General features: G+C 46.4%; 1 protein-coding gene across 5 annotated transcripts in view; it reads right to left on the bottom strand.

Annotated features, from left to right (window-relative positions):
* AGL (amylo-alpha-1, 6-glucosidase, 4-alpha-glucanotransferase) overlaps positions 1 to 21,230 on the bottom strand; it is a 271,005-nt gene that overhangs the window by 32,354 nt on the left and 217,421 nt on the right. For all 5 annotated transcript variants that reach the window (XM_063940051.1, XM_063940049.1, XM_063940052.1 and 2 more), the window contains exon 24: positions 20,483 to 20,658. In XM_063940051.1, the coding sequence (XP_063796121.1) occupies positions 20,483 to 20,658 (176 nt within the window). The remainder of the gene's footprint in view (positions 1 to 20,482; positions 20,659 to 21,230) is intronic.

Here is a 21,230-nt window from a genome sequence, read left to right as displayed (position 1 = left end):
AATGGAAATGAGCATACTCCACCATGTCGAATGTCGACACCATAGATCCCATCACACGCATTGCTGCGTGAATGGATTCCCTTTGACTGTGTAGCAGCTCCTGAATCCTTGACTGAATTTTGGATATTTTGTTCAGAGGTAAAATTACTCTCTGAAGACTCGAATCGAACACAGCCCCCAAGTGAGTCATCAGTTGTGACGGCACCCGGGACGACTTTGCCCAATTTATGAGCCAACCGTGTCTCTGCAAACAAGCTATTATCTGTTGCAGATGACACGGAAGCAATTCAGAGACTGTGTCAGGATTAATAAATCGTCGAGGAATGGAAAAAATAGGATTTTGGTACTTACCAGATAAATCCTTTTCTTTGAATCCATAGGGGGCACTGGAGTACTCTTGGGTTATGGACGGTTCCACCGGAACTAGGCACTGAACAGTTAAACTTTGACTATACCTCCCCTCCATATCCCAGAGTACCTCAGTTAGCCGAACTGGAGCTATAGAGGTTGACAATGGAGAAATACATATAACAAAACTGGACAACAATAAAGTTGACACCAACAAAAAAATGACAACTAACAGTTGACACCAACCCGACAGAATTTCTAATTTGAAACAGTCGGTAAGAGTGTGTTACCTTAATATTCCCTGCACTTACCACAACCAGGTAATAACTGCTCTGGGTGGGCGTCCAGTGCCCCCTATGGATTCAAAGAAAAGGATTTATCTGGTAAGTACCAAAATCCTATTTTCTTTTTCATCCACTAGGGGTCACTGGAGTACTCTTGGGACGTACCAAAGTTTCCCCCATGGGCGGGAGAGCTATTTGGCACTTGTAACACTAAACGGCCAAAGCTAGATGCTGATGCCGCAAAAGTATCAAACTTATAAAAGCGCACAAACGTGTGCACTGATGACCATGTAGCCGCCCGGCAAAGCTGTGTCGTAGAGGCTCCACGACCAGCTGCCCATGAAGTTCCAACAGAACGTGTGGAATGAGCTGTTACCGATGTAGGCGGCTGTAATCTAGCCTGAAGATAAGCCTGATGTATGGTCAGTTTTATCCATCTGGATAGGGTCTGCTTAGAGGCTGGCCAACCCCTCTTGGCAGCATCATAGAGAACAAACAACGTGTCCGTCTTACGAAGTGTAGACGTTCGAGACACATAAACGCGTAAAGCGCGTACCACATCCAGAGTTTCAGAATGTCCTAATAACACAGGAACTACTATTGGTTGGTTGATGTGAAAAGATGACACTACTTTTGGTAAGAAAGCGGGATTCGTCCAAAGTTCCGCTCTGTCATCATGAAACACCAAATATGGTGGCTTGCATGACAAGGCACCCAAATCTGAAACTCGCCTTGCCGAAGCCAAGGCTAGAAGAAAAATTGTTTTCCAAGTGAGAAATTTAATATCCACCTGTTGTAAGGGTTCAAAATGAAAAGACTGTAAGAAATCTAAAACCAGATTCAAGTCCCATGGCGCTGTAGGTGGAATGAATGGAGGCTGTACTCTGAGGACACCCTGCATAAAGGTGTGTACTGATGGCAAAAGAGCCAATCGTCTTTGAAAGTAAATTGACAAAGCAGATATCTGCACTTTTAGTGTGGATAAACGTAGACCTCCATCTAATCCCATCTGTAGAAATAACAAAAGACGGGATAACTTGAGAGATGAAGTTGGAAACTTCCTGGCTTCACACCAACCTATATAGGCACGCCAAATTCTATAATAATGAGCTGCCGTAACCGGCTTCCTAGCTCGTAACATGGTTGGAATGACTGATTCTGGAATGCCCTCTCTTCTTAAGAGGGCGGTCTCAACAGCCACCCCGTCAAACGCAGCCTCGCTAAATCAGGGTAAAGAAACGGACCCTGTTGTAACAGGTCCGGACGTAGTGGGAGCGGCCAAGGATCGTCTGCGAGTAATCCGCGAAGATCCGAAAACCAAGCTCTCCGTGGCCAATGAGGCGCCACTAGTATGACTGTGACGAACTCTCTTTTGATCCGTTTTAGCAATAGAGGGAGCAGCGGAAACGGTGGAAACAGATATACTAGACTGTATGGCCACCTGACTGTGAGAGCATCCACCGCCACTGCCTCTGAATCTCTCGTTCTGGATACATACTGGGGCGTTTGATGATTGTGGCGAGATGCCATCAAGTCCACCTGCGGGTAACCCCACCTCTGGACCAGCATGAGAAATACGTCTGGATTTAATGCCCATTCTCCTGGATGAAAATCCCGACGACTGAGATAATCCGCCTCCCAGTTGTCCACTCCCGGAATGAATACTGCCGACAATATGACCTGGTGGTATTCTGCCCAATTGAGGATTCAAGCTACTTCCCGCATTGCCATGCGGCTTCTCGTTCCGCCTTGTTTGTTGATGTATGCGACCGCCGTCGCATTGTCTGATTGCACCTGGACTGCCTGAGCCTGCAGCATGTGCACTGCCTGTCGTAACGCATTGTAAATTGCCCGGAGTTCCAGGACATTTATAGACAGCAATCTTTCGTGATCCGCCCAGAGACCCTGGAGCTGAAGATTCTGAACTACAGCTCCCCAACCTCTGAGACTTGCGTCTGCCGTGAGAATTATCCAATTCCAGGTGCTGCACTGTCTTCCTGCGGTTAGATTCTGTACCCTGAGCCACCAAAGTAGAGACACTCTGGTCCTTGGAGACAACCTTACCCTGTGGTGAATCTGTAAGTGCGAGCCCGACCACTGTGCGAGCACATCCAGTTAAAAAGGACGTGAGTGAAACCTTCCAAACTGAAGTGCTTCGAAAGCCGCCACCATTGTGCCTAAGAGGCGAATGCACAAATGAACCGAGACTGTGCGTGGCTTGAGCACTAATTGTACCAGATGACGAATGACCTGTACTTTCTGTTCGGGTAGGTAGATCCTTTGGTCTACCGTATCGAGAATCATACCTAGGAATTGAAGTCGTTGGGACGGAACTAGATGTGATTTCTTGAAGTTGACAATCCAACCGTGGTGAACCAGTACATTGTATGTCAGCAATGCCTGTTGAAGGAGGATTTGTTGAGACGGAGCTTTGATGAGTAGATCGTCCAAGTATGGAACTATTATCACTCCTAGAGATCTGAGATGAGCTATCATCACAGCCATCACCTTGGTGAATACCCGAGGCGCTGACGAGAGGCCAAACGGTAGAGCCTGAAACTGGTAATGGTTCTGTCGTATTGCAAACCGCAAAAACCTTTGATGAGGAGGCCAAATCGGAATGTGTAAGTACGCATCCTTGAGATCCAGCGCAATCATAAACTCCTGTGGCTCTAGACCTACAATTACTGATCGTAGAGATTCCATTTTGAATCTGTAGTAAGTGACGTACTGGTTGAGGCCCTTTAAGTTCAATATTGGCCTGACCGAGCCATCCGGCTTCGGTACCACAAACAGACTGGAATAATAACCCTGACCCTGTTGGTGCACAGGGGCCGGAACCAAAACTGCTGCGTCCAGCAGAGACTGAATGGCAGTCTGCAGAATCGCCCTCTTGTCGTCCGACAGAGGCAGTCCTGTCCTGAAAAACCGCATTGGCGGGAGACAGTCGAACTCTATTTTGTAACCTGTTAAAACTAGATTGCGGATCCACCCATCTGTGGACGTCTGAAGCCATGCCAACTGGAATGACTGAAGACGTACTCTACAATAGGAGAACCGAGATGGGCTGGGAGCCCGTCATGCCACTGGCTTTCCGGTGACTTTAGTATCCTGACGAGTGGTATTGGCTCGTTGGAAACTACGTCCCCGACCTAGTCTACCTGGTGTGGCCGTTCCCCTGCCACGCCCGCGAAAGGACTGAGGTGTAAAAGATTTGAACGCCGATCCAGAATATCTTTTTCTAGGCACTGTTGGAGGAAATGGTAAGAAAACCGACTTCCCTCCCGTGGCCTCAGAAATCCATTTGTCCAATTCAGGACCGAATAACTTCTCGCCCTCATAAGGTAATGCTTCTATTCCTTTTTTGACCTCTGTCTCCGCTCGCCAAGAACGTAGCAAGAGCGCACGTCGTGCTGTGACTAGTGATGATGAAAGGCGAGAAGTGAGCTGACAGACGTCAGTAGAAGCTGTACATAAATAGTCAGCCGCTTCCCAGATTTGATCAGCGAGAAGTATAAGATGATCATCAGTTAAGGCAGATCTGAGTTCTGTTATCCATACCATTAGAGCTTTAGTTACCCAAATGCCACTCAACCCAGGTCTAAGCAGCACTCCTGCCGCTGTATACATGGACTTCAGCATAACCTCTATTTTACGGTCCGAAGGGTCCTTGAGTGTAGTTGCAGCTGGTACTGGTATGGTTAATTTCTTTGTAAGTTTAGACACAGATGAATCCACCAACGGCGGATTCTCCCATGTAGCTGTCATAGAATCTGGAAACGGATAGCTAGACCTAAATCTGTGAGGTACAGAAAACCGTTTATCCGGATTCTTCCTTGTTTCTAGTAACATTTTATTAAGAGATTCTGAAACAGGAAAACAAATTGGAATTCTCTGTCGTTTATTAAAAACGACCTCATCATTTGTCAGAGGCTCCTCAGTTTCTGTAAAATTCAGAGACTGACGCACTGCTCTGATGAGATTATCAATACCCGGCCTGTCAAAATCGTCACCATCTGACTGCTGGTCTACTTCGCCCTCCTCACCCACATCTTGTACAGTGAGGTCTGGTGAAGAATCATCAGACAGTAACATAGCAGAAACCGGTAGTTTATAAGAAAAATGAAACTTATCCCCTTTAGTCAAAGAGGATCTGGACCTTTGGTAAGGCTGAGACCCCTCAGGAAGTTCTAGCGGTCTCACCCTAGATTCAGATCTTGCCGCCTCTCGCTCCTGCCGAGAGGCGGCCAACTCTGATTGCAAACCAGCTAAAACATCTGCTAATATAGCCCATGGCGGGTCCGGGGTAGAAACTGGATTTGGAACCGGAGCAGGAGTTGTATTTGTTTCGGAATTTACCACACATACTTTACATGTGGTAAATCCGTCAGGTAATACACCCTTACAGACATTGCAGAAAAACTGCTTCTTAGACTTTGCTGGTGTCTTACTCATTATGTAAATAATAATTAAAAAAAAACAATATAAATACAAAGACAAGAGAGAGAAAACCTGTGCGACTCAGTAAATAGTACTAAGGTGTCTCTATATATCTGGCCAAGTGTGCCAGTAATATGCCTGATCCCAAAATCCCCCTAACACCCCTGCGCCTTCAATGGTGGAGAGATGTATTACAGGAAAATCTGGAGAGAAACAGGAAAAACAGGAAGAGTGGTTTAATATGTCCCCATGCTCACAGAAAATCACAAAGTGCAAACATTTAACTTATGCAGCAGATTGTACTTAAATGTATATATGCCATCCTGTTACTTATCTATACAGCGCTGCTGGCTCTGTGTTAGACCATACACCCTGGATAAAGAAGTGTGTGCCTCCCTCTCTCCCCCGTGCTCCGTGTACCGCTACTCTGTATCCGGAGACCGCTGCTATGACTCCGGAAGTGCCAGACGATATGCCGCATGGAGCCGTGGAGCGGCTATGCACCAGTGTGGCTGAGCGCGGCGGGAGAGGTGTTCACAGCGGCGCTGAAAGCGGCAGCGGGCGGCTGCGGGCAGCGCACGGCATAATACACAGGCACAGTAATCCCACACAGCGGGGCGGCAGCATGAGCTGACCGCCCCAAACACATACCTGGACCCTGTGGTGAGGGCAATGACGGGGCTTCTCTGCAAGCACTGTCAGCCTTTTACTGCAGGTGTCCTGCACGTGGAAATGAGGGAGCTCTTCTAGAGAGGTCCGACACCCACAGCTGCATCAGCAGCTTTCACTATCCCAAACCCTCGCCTTCTTGGAAGGGGGAAAGGGATGTTTTTTAAAAAATAATCAAAAGAGAAAAATCAATAATTGTGGATCCACTTCCACAAGCCTAGTTGCTCTGTGAGCACCGAAAAAACACTGAGGTACTCTGGGATATGGAGGGGAGGTATAGTCAAAGTTTAACTGTTCAGTGCCTAGTTCCGGTGGAACCGTCCATAACCCAAGAGTACTCCAGTGACCCCTAGTGGATGAAAAATAAATTCTTATCCCCTGCTGACGGAGATAAGCTGTCATTACCACCATAATCTTTCTGAACACTCTGGGAGCTGTGGCCAGTCCAAAAGGGCCTGAAACTGAACATGTTGCTGAAGGATAGCAAATCTGAGATAGCACTGATGGGACAGTGCTATAGGAACATGCAGGTAAGCATCCTGGATATCCAGGGATACCATAAAATCCTCCGGCTCCATGGCCAAAATAATGGAACGTAAAGTCTCCATATGAAAACGAGGTACCCAAATGTACTTGTTTAGCACTTTGAGACCGAGTATGGGCCAGAACGACTCATTTGGCTTCTGAACTAAAAACAGGTTGGAATAAAAACCTTGTCCTTGTTGCGCATGAGGAACTGCAATTATCACTCCTGACTGAAGCAACTTCTGTACTGCCTCTTACAAAGCCCTAGCCTTTGTTTCCACTGAAGATGGGCTGGTACAAAAAAACCTTTGAGGAGGGTGTTTCTTGAAGGCAAACGCATAACCGTGAGATACCGCTTCTTGCACCCAGGCATCGTGGTGGATTGCTGCCAGATCTGTGCAAAATGAGGAAGTTGGCCTCCCACGCTGGGATCCCCCAGGTGGAGGCCCGAACCATCAGGCTGATGGTTTATCTTCTGACTTGGAAGCCGGCCCTCTTGTAGCCCAATGCTTTTTAGTCTTACCAGACTTGTCAGATTGAGACTGTTTGCCATAGCTCTTTCCTTTTGCTTTTCCTTGAGCCCGAAAGGGCCAAAAAGCTTGAAATCTAGGCTAGGATTTGTATGCAGTAGGAAACTTCACTTTCTTGGAGTCTGCTTCTGATTCCAAAATACTGTTTATTCTCTACCAAAAAGAACATCTCCAGTAAAAGGCAAAGACTCTTAGAACCTTCTTAGATTCTGAGTCAGCTTTCCATGTACGTAGCCAAACTGCTCTGCGAGCTGCTACTGCTGAAGCTGATGCTTGAGAGGCAATTGTACTATATCAAAGGCTGCTTCTTCCATAAAAATAGCCGCCTGTTTAACATGTGCAATATGGGATTTTTGCTCTCTAGATGCCAATGAAAGGTCATCCTCCAATGCGTCAGCCCAGGCTGCCACTGCTTTTGCCATCCAGGCTGAAGCCATGGCTGGTCTTATGATTGCTCCAGACAAGGAGAAAATGGTTTTTCAAAAACCATCTATTTTCCTATCCGTGACATCATTTAATGATGTTGAAGGCTGAGGTAATGTAAATTTTCGTACCAATCGAATAACATGCGTATCTACTTAGGGAGCCGCCTCCCTTTTTAAACAATCCCGAGCCGGAAGAGGATAATTGGAATTCCATTTCTTCGGAATTCTAAACTTCTTACTGGGTGTAACCCAAGCCTCTTGCATAATTTTCGTCAACTGTTCTGACCTAGGAAACTCAGTCCTAACTGTTTTGGGACGTTTAAACACAGGTGTCTTAGATTTTAACAAAGGCTCTGCTTCCTCCTTTAAGTATAGAATGGCTTTCATAGCACTAATTAGGCTCAGGTATGTCCACTGAGATGAAGCCTTCATCCTAGTCTCTGTATGCAGACCCGCAGTGCGATGAGTCCTCACCCTCCAATGAGTCCTTATCTGAAATAAGTGTAGACTGTGATGATGTTGTTTCATGTCTATGTGATTTACTTACCACCGGCCTTTCAGGCTGTTTTTGTTGAGAGGCTGCCGATTCCTGTACTGGATGTAATAAACCCCAGGTGGAATGTTGCATGTAAGGGTTAATAGGGTAACCTATCCCTGGTATAGGATCTGGCATTATCCGCTCAGCTATACTGGATGATGTCTGTGCAAAAGTAGCCCATGGGGGTTCAACTTGAACCTGTGCCTGCCTAAGATTATTCAAGAGGCTTTGGTGAAAACTAAAACAATTTGCACATAAACCATTTTGAACCAGATCCTGAGAAGTTATCCCAGGTTTGCAAGACATACATAAAATGAGTGTTGGTGCAGCTGTGGAGAGTGTATCCTCCTCACCCTTGCCTCTCTTAGACATGATAGATAAATAAATCACACACCTGTACAGTGTTAACTACACAATTTGCACCAGTATTGAGGATCGGAATACACAGAAACTGACAGAATTATAGTAAAGTCAGCAATCACACCAGCAATGAGTCACAGGTTATACATTAGTATAATAAGCAATATGAGCACATAAACAACTACAGATACATTTCAAGTATGTAGGAGAAACATTACTGCATTATCTTATATAGGAGTTTAAACGTATTTAGTCGCACAGCGAAAGAAACAGCAGCAATAGTTTAGACTCGTATGCATCAGGCACTTATCCAACTATTCGTACTCAAAGGTAGATAGAGACTTAGTGCTGTATCACCCGACTCAGGAGAGTGGGATACAGGGAGACTTACCCCGCTTCCAGGATCGATCAATACATTAGTGAACGCTGAGTGGATCCAGATGCTATCAGTGTACACAACCGCCCCGTGAACCTACAGTTAAGACAGACTCCCAAGTGAATACCAATGCACCAGTCATACAGCCGCCTATGCTGCGACTAGGTCCTTTTAGATACACAGCGTCTCAGACGGAAGCGGGAACTCAGTTCATTGCAGGAAACTCGGAGGAAACTAGTCTTGAACCGGGGGAAGGGGCGACTAAGGGAGCGTCTTAATCCCCACTGACAAAATCAACCCTAGGGATCACGGTCTCATACTACCCCTGGAGCCTATGATCCCTGAGGCTTAGCGCTGGTGCACCCGAGGTGGCAGCCGCATCAACGACTGTTCGGTAGTCTCCATCCCGAAACAGTGTGGTTTGGTCTCGCGTTTCCCCTACTAAGCGGAACTGATGCCTTACCTTCTCCCCGTGCTCTGGCCACAGCCTGGTAACGTCTGCTGAACTTGCTAGTACAAGCGTTGTCGCGACCAGGCGGGGAGTTGTTGGAGACGCTTTTGAGAAAGATCGCTCAAAAAAATAGTAAGACTATAAAAATAAAATAATAAAAAGCTTACGGCTGCTAAAAACCAGCAACTCATTGACCATAGTCCGGCTCCTGCCGCACCAAACAACTGAATTGCCTGAGCCAGGAGGAGGGTATATAGGGGACTGGCCCGTTGCATTATAGGAGGCCGAAAGCTTTGATCGTTGGTGCCAATCCACTGTCGCTACCTAATATCCCAATGTTTATCCTGTGGATAACCTGTGGACCCTGCAGGAGAAAATATATATATTTTTGTTTTATGTTGCTGAAGCACATGGGGGGTAATTCCAAGTTGATCGCAGCAGGAATTCTGCTAGCAATTGGGCAAAACCATGTGCACTGCAGGGGAGGCAGATATAACATGTGCAGAGAGAGTTAGATTTGGGTGTGGTGTGTTCAATCTGCAATCTAATTTGCAGTGTAAAAATAAAGCAGCCAGTATTTACCCTGCACAGAAATAAAATAACCCACCCAAATCTAACTCTCTGCAAATGTTATATCTGCCACACCTGCAGTGCACATGGGGGGTCATTCCGAGTTGTTCGCTCTGTAAATTTCTTCGCATCGCAGCGATTTTCCGCTTAGTGCGCATGCGCAATGTTCGCACTGCGACTGCGCCAAGTAAATTTGCTATGCAGTTAGGAATTTTACTCACGGTTTTTTCTTCGTTCTGGTGATCGTACTGTGATTGACAGGAAGTGGGTGTTTCTGGGCGGAAACTGGACGTTTTATGGGTGTGTGTGAAAAAACGCTACCTTTTCTGGGAAAAACGCGGGAGTGGCTGGAGAAACGGAGGAGTGTCTGGGCGAACGCTGGGTGTGTTTGTGACGTCAAACCAGGAACGACAAGCACTGAACTGATCGCAGATGCCGAGTAAGTTTCGAGTTACTCAGAAACTGCGCAGAGATGTCTTATCGCAACATTGCGAATCTTTCGTTCGCAATTTTAAGAAGCGAAGATTCACTCCCAGTAGGCGGCGGCTTAGCGTGTACAAAGCTGCTAAAAGCAGCTTGCGAGCGAACAACTCGGAATGACCCCCATGGTTTTGCCCAACTGCTAAAAAATTTCCTGCTGCGATCAACTTGGAATTACCCCCATGATACAAGGCCTAATTCAGATGTGGTTTGAATCTATTACAAGCAGACGCCTCCTGCTGCAGTAGTGGTCCGACCTGTGTCCTAGGACGCAGCATCGGATCTCACTCACCATTGGGTAGCTTTTGGCACCCATGGCGCTGCACAAGCACTGCGTCACAGAAGCCTGGAAATCTTCATCCTACAAGGGAGCTCCCTGGCCTCTTCCCTCTCTATAAACAGCAGTGATACGTCTCCATTTTCACAAACAGTGGCCGTCACTTCCCCCTCCTCGCCCCCGATGACAACAGACTATCAGTCACTGACAGTCTGCTGCCGTCTTGCGCATTCGCAAAGTACCGATACTCGATAACTGTAGCTCCTACCACATCTGAATTAGGCCCACAGTGTGGAAGGTTATGAAGTTTTCTTTTCAGTCCTCAAATTATTCTACGTGTGCATAGTATAGTATCTTCATATTGCCATTACTCAGATGACGGACAGTGTCTTTGCGGTTGCCCATTCATACTTTCATGCAAAATACAGATCTCGTCATATTCTGCTGTAGTCCTGATTTTAAAAGAAATGTGCAAACTTCTTAGAAACTATTTTTAGACTCAAAGGAATACTGAGAGATTGAATGAAATGACATGATATATACGATGATACAGTAGCTACCTTTTATTATTACCCTTTGTTTATAGGGTGCCAAAAGGGGTACCCAGCACTGTACAAAGTACAAAAGTACAGTACAAGCACAACAGGACAAAACAATATATACAAAGCAGTCTATAGCTATACATATATGCAAATATAGTAACTATAAAAAGATAAAAAAAAGTCCTGACTTAATCTGTACCCTAGTTGATGGGTGTAGCAGACAGGTTCAGAGCCACTGATTACAGAAACAATACCATCTACCAGGAGTAGATGATGATGATGATGTAGGTAAGGAAAGCATGGTGTATGTTCAAAAGTTTATTTGGAATCCTAAAAAGTGCCTGCTTTTCCAGTGTATTTGTGTTATAGATCGTTCACACAGGGAATTATGGAGGAACTACAGTAATCCCAATATCCCTCAGGACACTACTAACTGAGAAACTATTGAAGCAGGAGAGCTATAGTGTTAAAAAGGAAAGAGCCTTCAGTTCCTACTGCCATCATGTGGAGTGAGAGGATAAAGAGATCTCTTCCTCTGTACAAACATGTAGACCAGGGGTGGGGAACCTTTGACCCTCCAGCTGTTGTTGAACTACACATCCTAGCATGCCCTGCAACAGTTTTTGCATGGCCAAATAGCAAAACTGTAGCAAGGCATGCTGGTATGTATAACTCAACAACAGCTGGAGGGCCAAACGGTTCCCACCCCTGATGTAGACCAACAGAGGAGGCCCTGTTAACATTTGAAAAAGTACAGGCCCCATGGGGGAGAAACACACAAACTACCTATGAGACCAAACATATATTATAAATACAGATATAGATTATATAGGATTATAGTGCATATGTGTCTCCCTTTCCATCATGTTTGCTTAACACTTATTGTTTAATTGCCTCATAGTTACTGTACCTGAATATACAGTGCATCCGGAAAGTATTCACAGCGATTCACTTTTTCCTCATTTTGTTATGATACAGCCCTATTCAAAACTGGAATAAATTAATTTTTTCCACAAAACTCTACACACAATACCCCCATAATGACAACATGAAAAAAATATGATTTTAAACCTACCGGTAAATCTTTTTCTCGTAGTCCGTAGAGAATGCTGGGGACTCCGTTAGGACCATGGGGATAGACGGGCTCCGCAGGAGACATGGGCACTTTAAGAAAGACTTTAGGTATGGGTGTGCACTGGCTCCTCCCTCTATGCCCCTCCTCCAGATCTCAGTTAGAGAAACTGTGCCCAGAGGAGACGGACAGTAAGAGGAAAGGATTTTTGGTAATCCAAGGGCAAGATTCATACCAGCCACACCAATCACACCGTATAACTTGTGATATACTAACCAGTTTACAGTATGAAAACAACATAGCATCAGTCCAAGACCGATGAAAACTATAACATAACCCTTATGTAAGCAAAACTATATACAAGTCTTGCAGAAGTAGTCCGCACTTGGGACGGGTGCCCAGCATCCTCTACGGACTACGAGAAAAAGATTTACCGGTAGGTTTAAAATCTTATTTTCTCTTACGTCCTAGAGGATGCTGGGGACTCCGTAAGGACCATGGGGATTATACCAAAGCTCCCAAACGGGCGGGAGAGTGCGGATGACTCTGCAGCACCGATTGAGCAAACAGGAGGTCCTCCTCAGCCAGGGAATCAAACTTATAGAACTTGTAAAGGTGTTTGAACCCGACCAAGTAGCAGCTCGGCATAGTTGTAGTGCCGAGACCCCTCGGGCAGCCGCCCAAGACGAGCCCACCTTCCTAGTGGAATGGGCCTTGACCGATTTTGGTAACAGCAATCCAGCCGTCGCATGCGCCTGCTGAATCGTGTTACAGATCCAGCGAGCAATAGTCTGCTTTGAAGCAGGAGCGGAACCTTGTTGGCTGCATACAGGACAAACAGTGCTTCTGTTTTTCTGACTCTAGCCGTTCTGGCCACGTAAATTTTCAAAGCACTGACCACATCAAGGGACTCGGACTCCTCCAAGTCTCGTGTAGCCACAGGCACCACAATAGGTTGGTTCATATGAAAAGATGACACCACCTTAGGCAAAAATTGAGGACGGGTCCGCAATTCCGCTCTATCCATATGGAAAATTAGATAGGGGCTTTTATGAGACAAAGCCGCCAATTCCGACACTCGCCTAGCCGAAGCCAAGGCTGACAACATGACCACCTTCCAAGTGAGATATTTTAACTCCACCGTCTTAAGTGGTTCAAACCAGTGCGACTTAAGGAAACTCAACACCACGTTAAGGTCCCAAGGCGCCACCGGAGGTACAAAAGGAGGCTGAATATGCAGCACTCCCTTCACAAAAGTCTGTACTTCTGGGAGAGAAGCCAATTCTTTTTGAAAGAAAATGGATAAGGCCGAAATCTGAACCTTAATGGAGCCTAATTTTAGGCCCAAATTCACCCCAGTTTGTAGGAAGTGAAGGAAACGGCCCAGATGGAATTCTTCCGTAGGAGCATTCCTGACCTCACACCAAGAAACATATTTTCGCCATATACGGTGATAATGTTTAGCTGTCACGACTTTCCTAGCCTTTATCAGAGTAGGAATGACCTCATCCGGTTTGCCCTTTTCCGCTAGGATCCGGCGTTCAACCACCATGCCATCAAACGCAGCCGCGGTAAGTCTTGGAACAGACAGGGCCCTAGTTGCAACAGGTCCTGTCTTGGAGGAAGAGGCCACGGATCTTCTGTGAGCATTTCCTGCAGATCCGGATACCAGGCCCTTCGTGGCCAATCTGGAACAATGAGAATTGTCTGTACTCCTCTTTTTCTTATTATTCTCAACACCTTTGGGATGAGAGGAAGAGGAGGAAACACATAGACCGACTGGAACACCCACGGTGTCACTAGGGCGTCCACAGCTACCGCCTGAGGGTCTCTTGACCTGGCGCAATACCTCTGCAGTTTTTTGTTGAGGCGTGACGCCATCATGTCTATCTGGGGCAGGCCCCACTGACTTGCAATCTGTGCAAAGACTTTCTGATGAAGTTCCCACTCTCCTGGATGCAGGTCGTGTCTGCTGAGGAAGGCTGCTTCCCAGTTGTCCACTCCCGGAATGAACACTGCTGACAGTGCGCTTACATGATTTTCCGCCCAGCGAAGAATCCTGGTGGCTTCCGCCATTGCCACTCTGCTCCTTGTGCCGCCCTGGCGGTTTACATGAGCCATTGCGGTGATGTTGTCTGACTGGATCAGAACTGGTAAGTCGCAAAGCAAGGTCTCCGCTTGACGAAGGGCGTTGTATATGGCCCTCAGCTCCAGGACGTTGATGTGAAGACAAGTCTCTTGACTCAACCAAATGCCCTGGAAGTTTCTTCCTTGTGTGACTGCTCCCCAACCTCTGAGGCTCGCGTCAGTGGTCACCAGAACCCAGTCCTGAATGCCGAACCTGCGGCCCTCTAGAAGGTGAGCACTCTGCAGCCACCACAGGAGAGATACCCTGGCCCTCGGGGACAGGGTGATCAGCCGATGAATCTGTAGATGTGACCCGGACCACTTGTCCACAAGGTCCCATTGGAAGGTCCTCGCATGGAACCTGCCGAATGGAATGCCACCATCTTTCCCAGGACTCGAGTGCAGTGATGCACTGACACCTGTTTTGGTTTCAATAGATTCCTGACGAGAGTCATGAGTTCTTGAGCCTTTTCCATTGGAAGATAAACTCTTTTCTGGTCCGTATCCAGAATCATGCCCAAGAAGGTCAGACGAGTCGTAGGAACCAGCTGCGACTTTGGGATATTGAGAATCCAGCCGTGTTGCTGTATCACCTTCAGTGAAAGTGACACGTTGTTCAGTAATTTCTCTCGTGATCTCGCTTTTATGAGGAGATTGTCCAAGTACGGGATAATTGTGACACCCTGCTTGCGCAGGAGCACCATAATTTCCGCCATTACCTTGGTGAAAATTCTCAGGGCCGTGGAAAGCCCAAACGGCAACGTCTGAAATTGGTAATGACAATCCTGTACCGCAAATCTCAGGTACGCCTTATGAGGTGGATATATGGGAACATGAAGGTACGCATCCTTTGTGTCCAGAGATACCATAAAATCCCTCCCTTCCAGGCTGGCGATGACCGCCCTGAGCGATTCCATCTTGAACTTGAACCTTTTCAAGTATAGGTTCAGGGATTTTAAATTTAAAATGGGTCTGACCGAACCGTCCGGTTTCGGGACTACAAACAGGGTTGAGTAATATCCCCTCCCTTGTTGAAGTAGGGGTACCTTGACCACCACCTGTTGAAGATACAATTTGTGAATTGCATTTAACACTATCTCCCTTTCTGGGGGATAAGTCGGCAGGGCCGATTTGAAAAACCGGCGAGGAGGCACCTCTTCGAATTCCAGCTTGTAACCCTGAGAAACAATTTCTATTGCCCAGGGATCCACCTGTGAGTGAACCCAGATGTGGCTGAAAATTCGAAGTCGTGCCCCCACTGGGGCGGACTCCCTTAGCGGAGCCCCAGCGTCATGCGGTGGATTTTGTAGAGGCCGGGGAGGACTTCTGTTCCTGGGAACTAGCTGTGTTGTGCAGCTTTTTCCCTCTGCCCTTACCTCTGGTAAGAAAGGACGCACCTCGTACTCGCTTGTTTCTTTGTGACCGAAAGGACTGCATTTGATAATGTGGTGCTTTCTTAGGCTGTGAGGGAATATAAGGCAAAAAATTTGATTTACCAGCTGTAGCTGTGGAGACCAGGTCCAAGAGACCTTCCCCAAACAATTCCTCACCCTTGTAAGGTAAAACCTCCATATGCCTCTTTGAGTCGGCATCACCTGTCCATTGCCGGGTCCATAGGACTCGCCTAGCAGAAATCGACATAGCGTTGATTCTAGAACCCAGTAGACCAATGTCTCTTTGAGCATCTCTCATATATAAGACAGCATCTTTTATATGTCCTAGGGTCAATAAGATGGTATCCTTATCCAGGGTTTCAATTTCCGCTGATAAGGTATCTGTCCATGCTGCTACAGCGCTACACACCCAAGCCGACGCAATAGCCGGTCTGAGTAAGGTACCCGAATGTGTGTAAATGGACTTCAAGGTAACCTCTTGCTTGCGATCAGCAGGATCCCTGAGGGTAGCCGTATCTTGGGATGGCAGCGCTACCTTTTTGGATAAGCGTGTCAATGCTTTATCCACCCTAGGGGAGGATTCCCACCGTATCCTGTCCGTTGGCGGGAAAGGATACGCCATAAGAATCCTTTTAGGAATCTGCAGTTTTTTGTCTGGAGATTCCCAAGCTTTTTCACATAACTCGTTCAGCTCGTGTGAGGGGGGAAAGGTTAGCTCAGGTTTCTTTCCCTTATACATGTGTACCCTCGTGTCAGGGACAGGGGGTTCCTCTGTGATATGCAAAACATCTTTTATTGCAATAATCATATATCGAATACATTTAGCCAATATTGGCTGTAACTTTGCATCATCGTAGTCGACACTGGAGTCAGAATCCGTGTCGGTATCTGTGTCTACTATTTGGGATAGTGGGCGCTTTTGAGACCCCGAAGGTCCCTGCGACATAGGGACAGACATGGGTTGACTCCCTGGCTGTTCCCTAGCTTCAGCTTTGTCTAATCTTTTGTGCAATAAATTTACATTAGCACTTAAAACATTCCACATATCCATCCAGTCAGGTGTCGGCGTTGTCGACGGAGACACCACATTTGTCTGCTCCTCCTCCTCCCTAGGAAAGCCTTCTACCTGACATGTCGACATACGCGTACCAACACACCACACACTCAGGGAATCCTCTTATCTGAAGACAGTTCCTCCACAAGGCCCTTTGGAGAGACAGAGAGAGAGTATGCCAGCACACACCCAGCGCTATATGACCCAGGAAAAAACACAATAAATATATGTTTACCCAGTAGCGCTGTTTATATATATATATATATATATATATATGCGCCAAATTATGTGCCCCCTTCTTTAAAACCCTCTTTCACCGTGGAATAAGCAGGGGAGAGTCCGGGGAGCTTCCTCTCAGTGCTGTGCTGTGGAGAAAATGGCGCTGGTGAGTGCTGAGGGAGAAGCCCCGCCCCCTCGGCGGCGGGCTTCTGTCCCGCTCAAATATACTAAAAACTGGCGGGGGCTCTTTATATATACAGTGCCCAGCTGTATATATATATATTTTTGCCAAAGAGAGGTTCATATGCTGCCCAGGGCGCCCCCCCTGCGCCCTGCACCCTTACAGTGACTGCCGTGTGTGAGGTGTATGGGAGCAATGGCGCACAGCGTTACTGCTGTGCGTTACCTCAGTGAAGATCATGAAGTCTTCTGCCGTCTCTGAAGTCTTCTTTTCTTCTGATACTCACCCGGCTTCTATCTTCCTAGGAGGACGGCGGCGCGGCTCTGGCACGGACGGCGAGGGTGAGACCTGCGTACCGATCCCTCTGGAGCTAATGGTGTCCAGTAGCCTAAGAAACAGAGCCTAGCATTAAAGTAGGTGTGTTTCTCTCCCCTCAGTCCCTCGATGCAGGGAGTCTGTTGCCAGCAGGCTCCCTGAAAATAAAAAACCTAACAAATATACTTTCTGACAGGAAACTCAGGAGAGCTCCCTGTAATGCACCCAGTCTCCTCTGGGCACAGTAGTAAACTGAGGTCTGGAGGAGGGGCATAGAGGGAGGAGCCAGTGCACACCCATACCTAAAGTCTTTCTTAAAGTGCCCATGTCTCCTGCGGAGCCCGTCTATCCCCATGGTCCTTACGGAGTCCCCAGCATCCTCTAGGACGTAAGAGAAAGTTGTTTTGAGATTTTTGCAAATTTACTAAAAATAAAAAACTAAGAAATCACATATACATAAGTATTCACAGCCTTTGCTCAATACTTTGTTGATGCATCTATGGCAGCAATTGCAGCCTCAAGTCTTTTTGAATATGATGCCACAAGCTTGGCACACCTATCTTTGGCCAGTTTCGCCCATTCCTCTTTGCAGCACCTCTCAAGCTCCATCAGGTTGGATGGGAAGCGTCGGTGCACAGCCATTTTCAGATCTCTCCAGAGATGTTCATTTGGATTCAAGTCTGGGCTCTGGCTGGGCCACTCAAAGACATTCACAGAGTTGTCCTGAAGCCACTCCTTTGATATCTTGGCTGTGTGCTTAGGGTCGTTGTCCTGCTGAAAGATGAACCGTCGCCCCAGTCTGAGGTCAAGAGCCCTCTGGAGCAAGTTTTCATTCAGGATGTCTCTGTACATTGCTGCATTCATCTTTCCCTCTATCCTGACTAGTCTCACAGATCCTGCCGCTGAAAAACATCCCCAGAGCATGATGCTGCCACCACATTGCTTCACTGTATGGGTGGTATTGGCCCGGTGATGAGCATTGCCTGGTTTCCTCCAAACATGATGCCTGGCATTCACGCCAAAGAGTTCAATCTTTGTCTTATCAGACCAGAGAATTTTGTTTCTCATGGTCTGCAATGTGCTTTTTACTAAGAAGTGGCTTCCGTCTGGCGACTCTGCCATAGAGGCCTGATTGGTGGATTGCTGCAGAGATGATTGTCCTTCTGGAAGGTTCTCCTCTCTCCACAGAGGAATGCTGTAGCCAGGGGCAGATTGGGATGGAAAACCAGCCCGGGAAATTCATGGAAGCCGCCCTAATGGGGGTGTGGTCTGTTGTGGAGGGCGTGTTCCCTCCTCACAGGGCCTTATTGTACACAATTGCAGCCTTCCTGCATCTTTTGCTGCAGTTGTATGAGACCAGAGGCAGAATAGGAACTAAAAGAGGCCCTGTAAAATTTTGTAGAAGTGGCCCGACATAGGCAGCACAAGAGTTATAACATACCGTGTAGCCATGGCAGCATCACTGCAGCTGCTGTACTGCAGAGATGGAATAACAGAATGAATGGGGACAATGCAGTAGGCTGCCTGTCATGTGGGGGTGGGACCACATGGCAACACACAAAACAGGTCCACAGACCACAAAAATCTTCCTGGTGAGCCCTATGGCCAATCCGCCCCTGGCTGTAGCTCTGTCAGAGTGACCATCGGGTTCTTGGTCACCTCCCTGACTAGGGCCCTTCTCCCCGATCGCTCAGTTTAGACGGCTAGACAGCTTTAAGAAGAGTCCTGGTGGTTCCAAATTTCTTACATTTATGGATGATTAAGGCCACAGTGCTCATTGGGACTTTTAAAGCAGATGTTTTTCTGTACCCTTCCCCAGATTTGTGCCTCGAGACTATCCGGTCTCTGAGGTTTACAGACAATTCCTTTGACTTTATGCTTGGTTTGTGCTCAGACCTGCACTGTCAAGTGTGGGACCTTATATCGACCGGTGATATGTAATCATGTCCAATTAACTGAGTTTACCAGAGGTGGACTCCAATTAAGCTGTAGGAACATCTCAAGGATGATTAGTGGAAACAGGATGCACCTGAGCTCAAGTTTGAGCTTCATGGTAAAGGCTGTGAATACTTATTTACATGTGATTTGTTTATTTTTAATAAATTTGCAAAAATCTCAAAAAAAAACTTTTTCACATTGTCATTATGGGGTATGGTGTGTGGAATTTTGAGGGAAAAATGAATTTATTCCAGTTTGAAATAAGGCTGTAACCTAACAAAATGTGGAAAAAGTGAAGCGCTATGAATACTTTCTGGATGCACTGTATCTCACTGAGAAGTACTTTAATGCCTTGGTCACATAATGTACTATGTTTAGTGACGCCCCAATGCCCCTTTAAGGATTAGGGGCACATACTGTATTTTATGAAGTTGGCCAGATGCTATAGGCATCAGATGTTCAGCGTGGTTCTGTGGATACAGAGGAAATTCCTGACTTTGTGATCTCCAGTGCAACCACATACAGGACATTGACAGTGTGAATATGAAGTCACGCCCCCTATTATCATAAACTTGAAACTCACCTGGCAATCAGTGCTAGGTGATTACCCTTGTTGCCTTGGAGCTGTGTTAACCTCCCTTGTGTATCCAATACCTGTAACCAACTTGTTTCTTCCATTAACTGTCCTTACTACTGCTGTATTACCTTTTGAACCTCTGTGTACTGACCCAGTTATATTTACCGGGACTTCCAACCTCTGCTACTCTGTAACTCCTTGCATACTGGACTGGCCCCATTCACCTGGGTTACTTTATTGTTTTTTTTTAACTGCACATAAAACCTTTTGGGTCTTAAGTGGAAAAAGATGACAAGTTAAATTCAAATACACTTCACCATATTGGTTTTGTATATTTGGGCAGCCCTAGATGTCGAGCATTCTAGTTGCCCTAAGAAATGCTCAGGACCTCTTACTGCATAGCTTCCTGCTGTCACCATCTAGTTGCTGATCACTATGTTGTTTATAGCTAAGCTGTTGTTCATTATGTTGTTCATGTTGTCAGGCTCAAATACACAGAGAGATCATATTCAGACACACGTAATATCTATGTATAATGCATGGATTCTGTTCCCTAGGGCACCACTTAAACACTGAATGCAGTCAGCCTTCCTAATGAGCCACTGCTCAATATCATACTGTACATACTAATTGTCTACTGCTCTCCCTACCTCATGTCTGTGTTATTATGGCTGATCAGTGACACTTGTAACTCTGAAACATTAGGGCACAATAGGTAATTTTTCACGTCACCCATCCAGGCACGGAAACTCTTCCATTCTACCTGTACATCCAGTGTATTAATAATTACCAGCTGCTAGTGAAGGACAGCACTGCTCTTTCTCCTGTGTAATGTTGTTGTTACGGTAGGGCACATCCTGCAGAGAAGGTGACAGAACGGGCAAGGCAGGAAATCTTCCGACTCCACACATCTGAACTGACCCCAGTGCCAGGTGCTTCACCAAGGTAGATCCATTCTGTACAAAGCTGTGGAAGAGAGACTGATCAATACGCCACAGTACATGTAATTGGATAATCATGTTGTGGACGTTATTCAGACCAAAAAGCTACCAGCTAATATCATCTAAACATTGAACCAGATAACAGCAGCAGCGCTTCATATTACGTGCCCATGTACTTTATAAACTTGAAACTTACAGACCCAAAGACATTACATTTTCAATTAAACATTATACTACACATTAACAGCTACTGCATAATTACTTGAACAACCTACTACTTTATACGTAACAGTGAAAATGAAACCAGTAGTAAAACATACTGTAAGTTCAGAAACCGAAATATTATAGGGGGAGCAAGGATGATGTAATGGTTAGCATTGCTGTGTCACAGCACTGAGGTCATGGTTCAATTCCCACCATGGCACTGTGTGGAGTTTATATATTCTCCCCGTGCTTGTGTGGCGTTCCTCCGGGTACTCAGGTTTTCTCCCACAATCCCAAAAAATATACTGGCTCCAACATAAATGAACCATAGCGTGAATGTGTGTGCATGTACATGTGATAGGGAATATAAAGTGTAAGCGCCAATGGAGCAGG

This window comes from Pseudophryne corroboree, chromosome 9, assembly GCF_028390025.1.
Source record: "Pseudophryne corroboree isolate aPseCor3 chromosome 9, aPseCor3.hap2, whole genome shotgun sequence".
Lineage (NCBI taxonomy): Eukaryota > Metazoa > Chordata > Amphibia > Anura > Myobatrachidae > Pseudophryne > Pseudophryne corroboree.
Note: the sequence above shows the minus strand (reverse complement) of the source record. Positions and strands in the feature narration are given on the sequence as shown.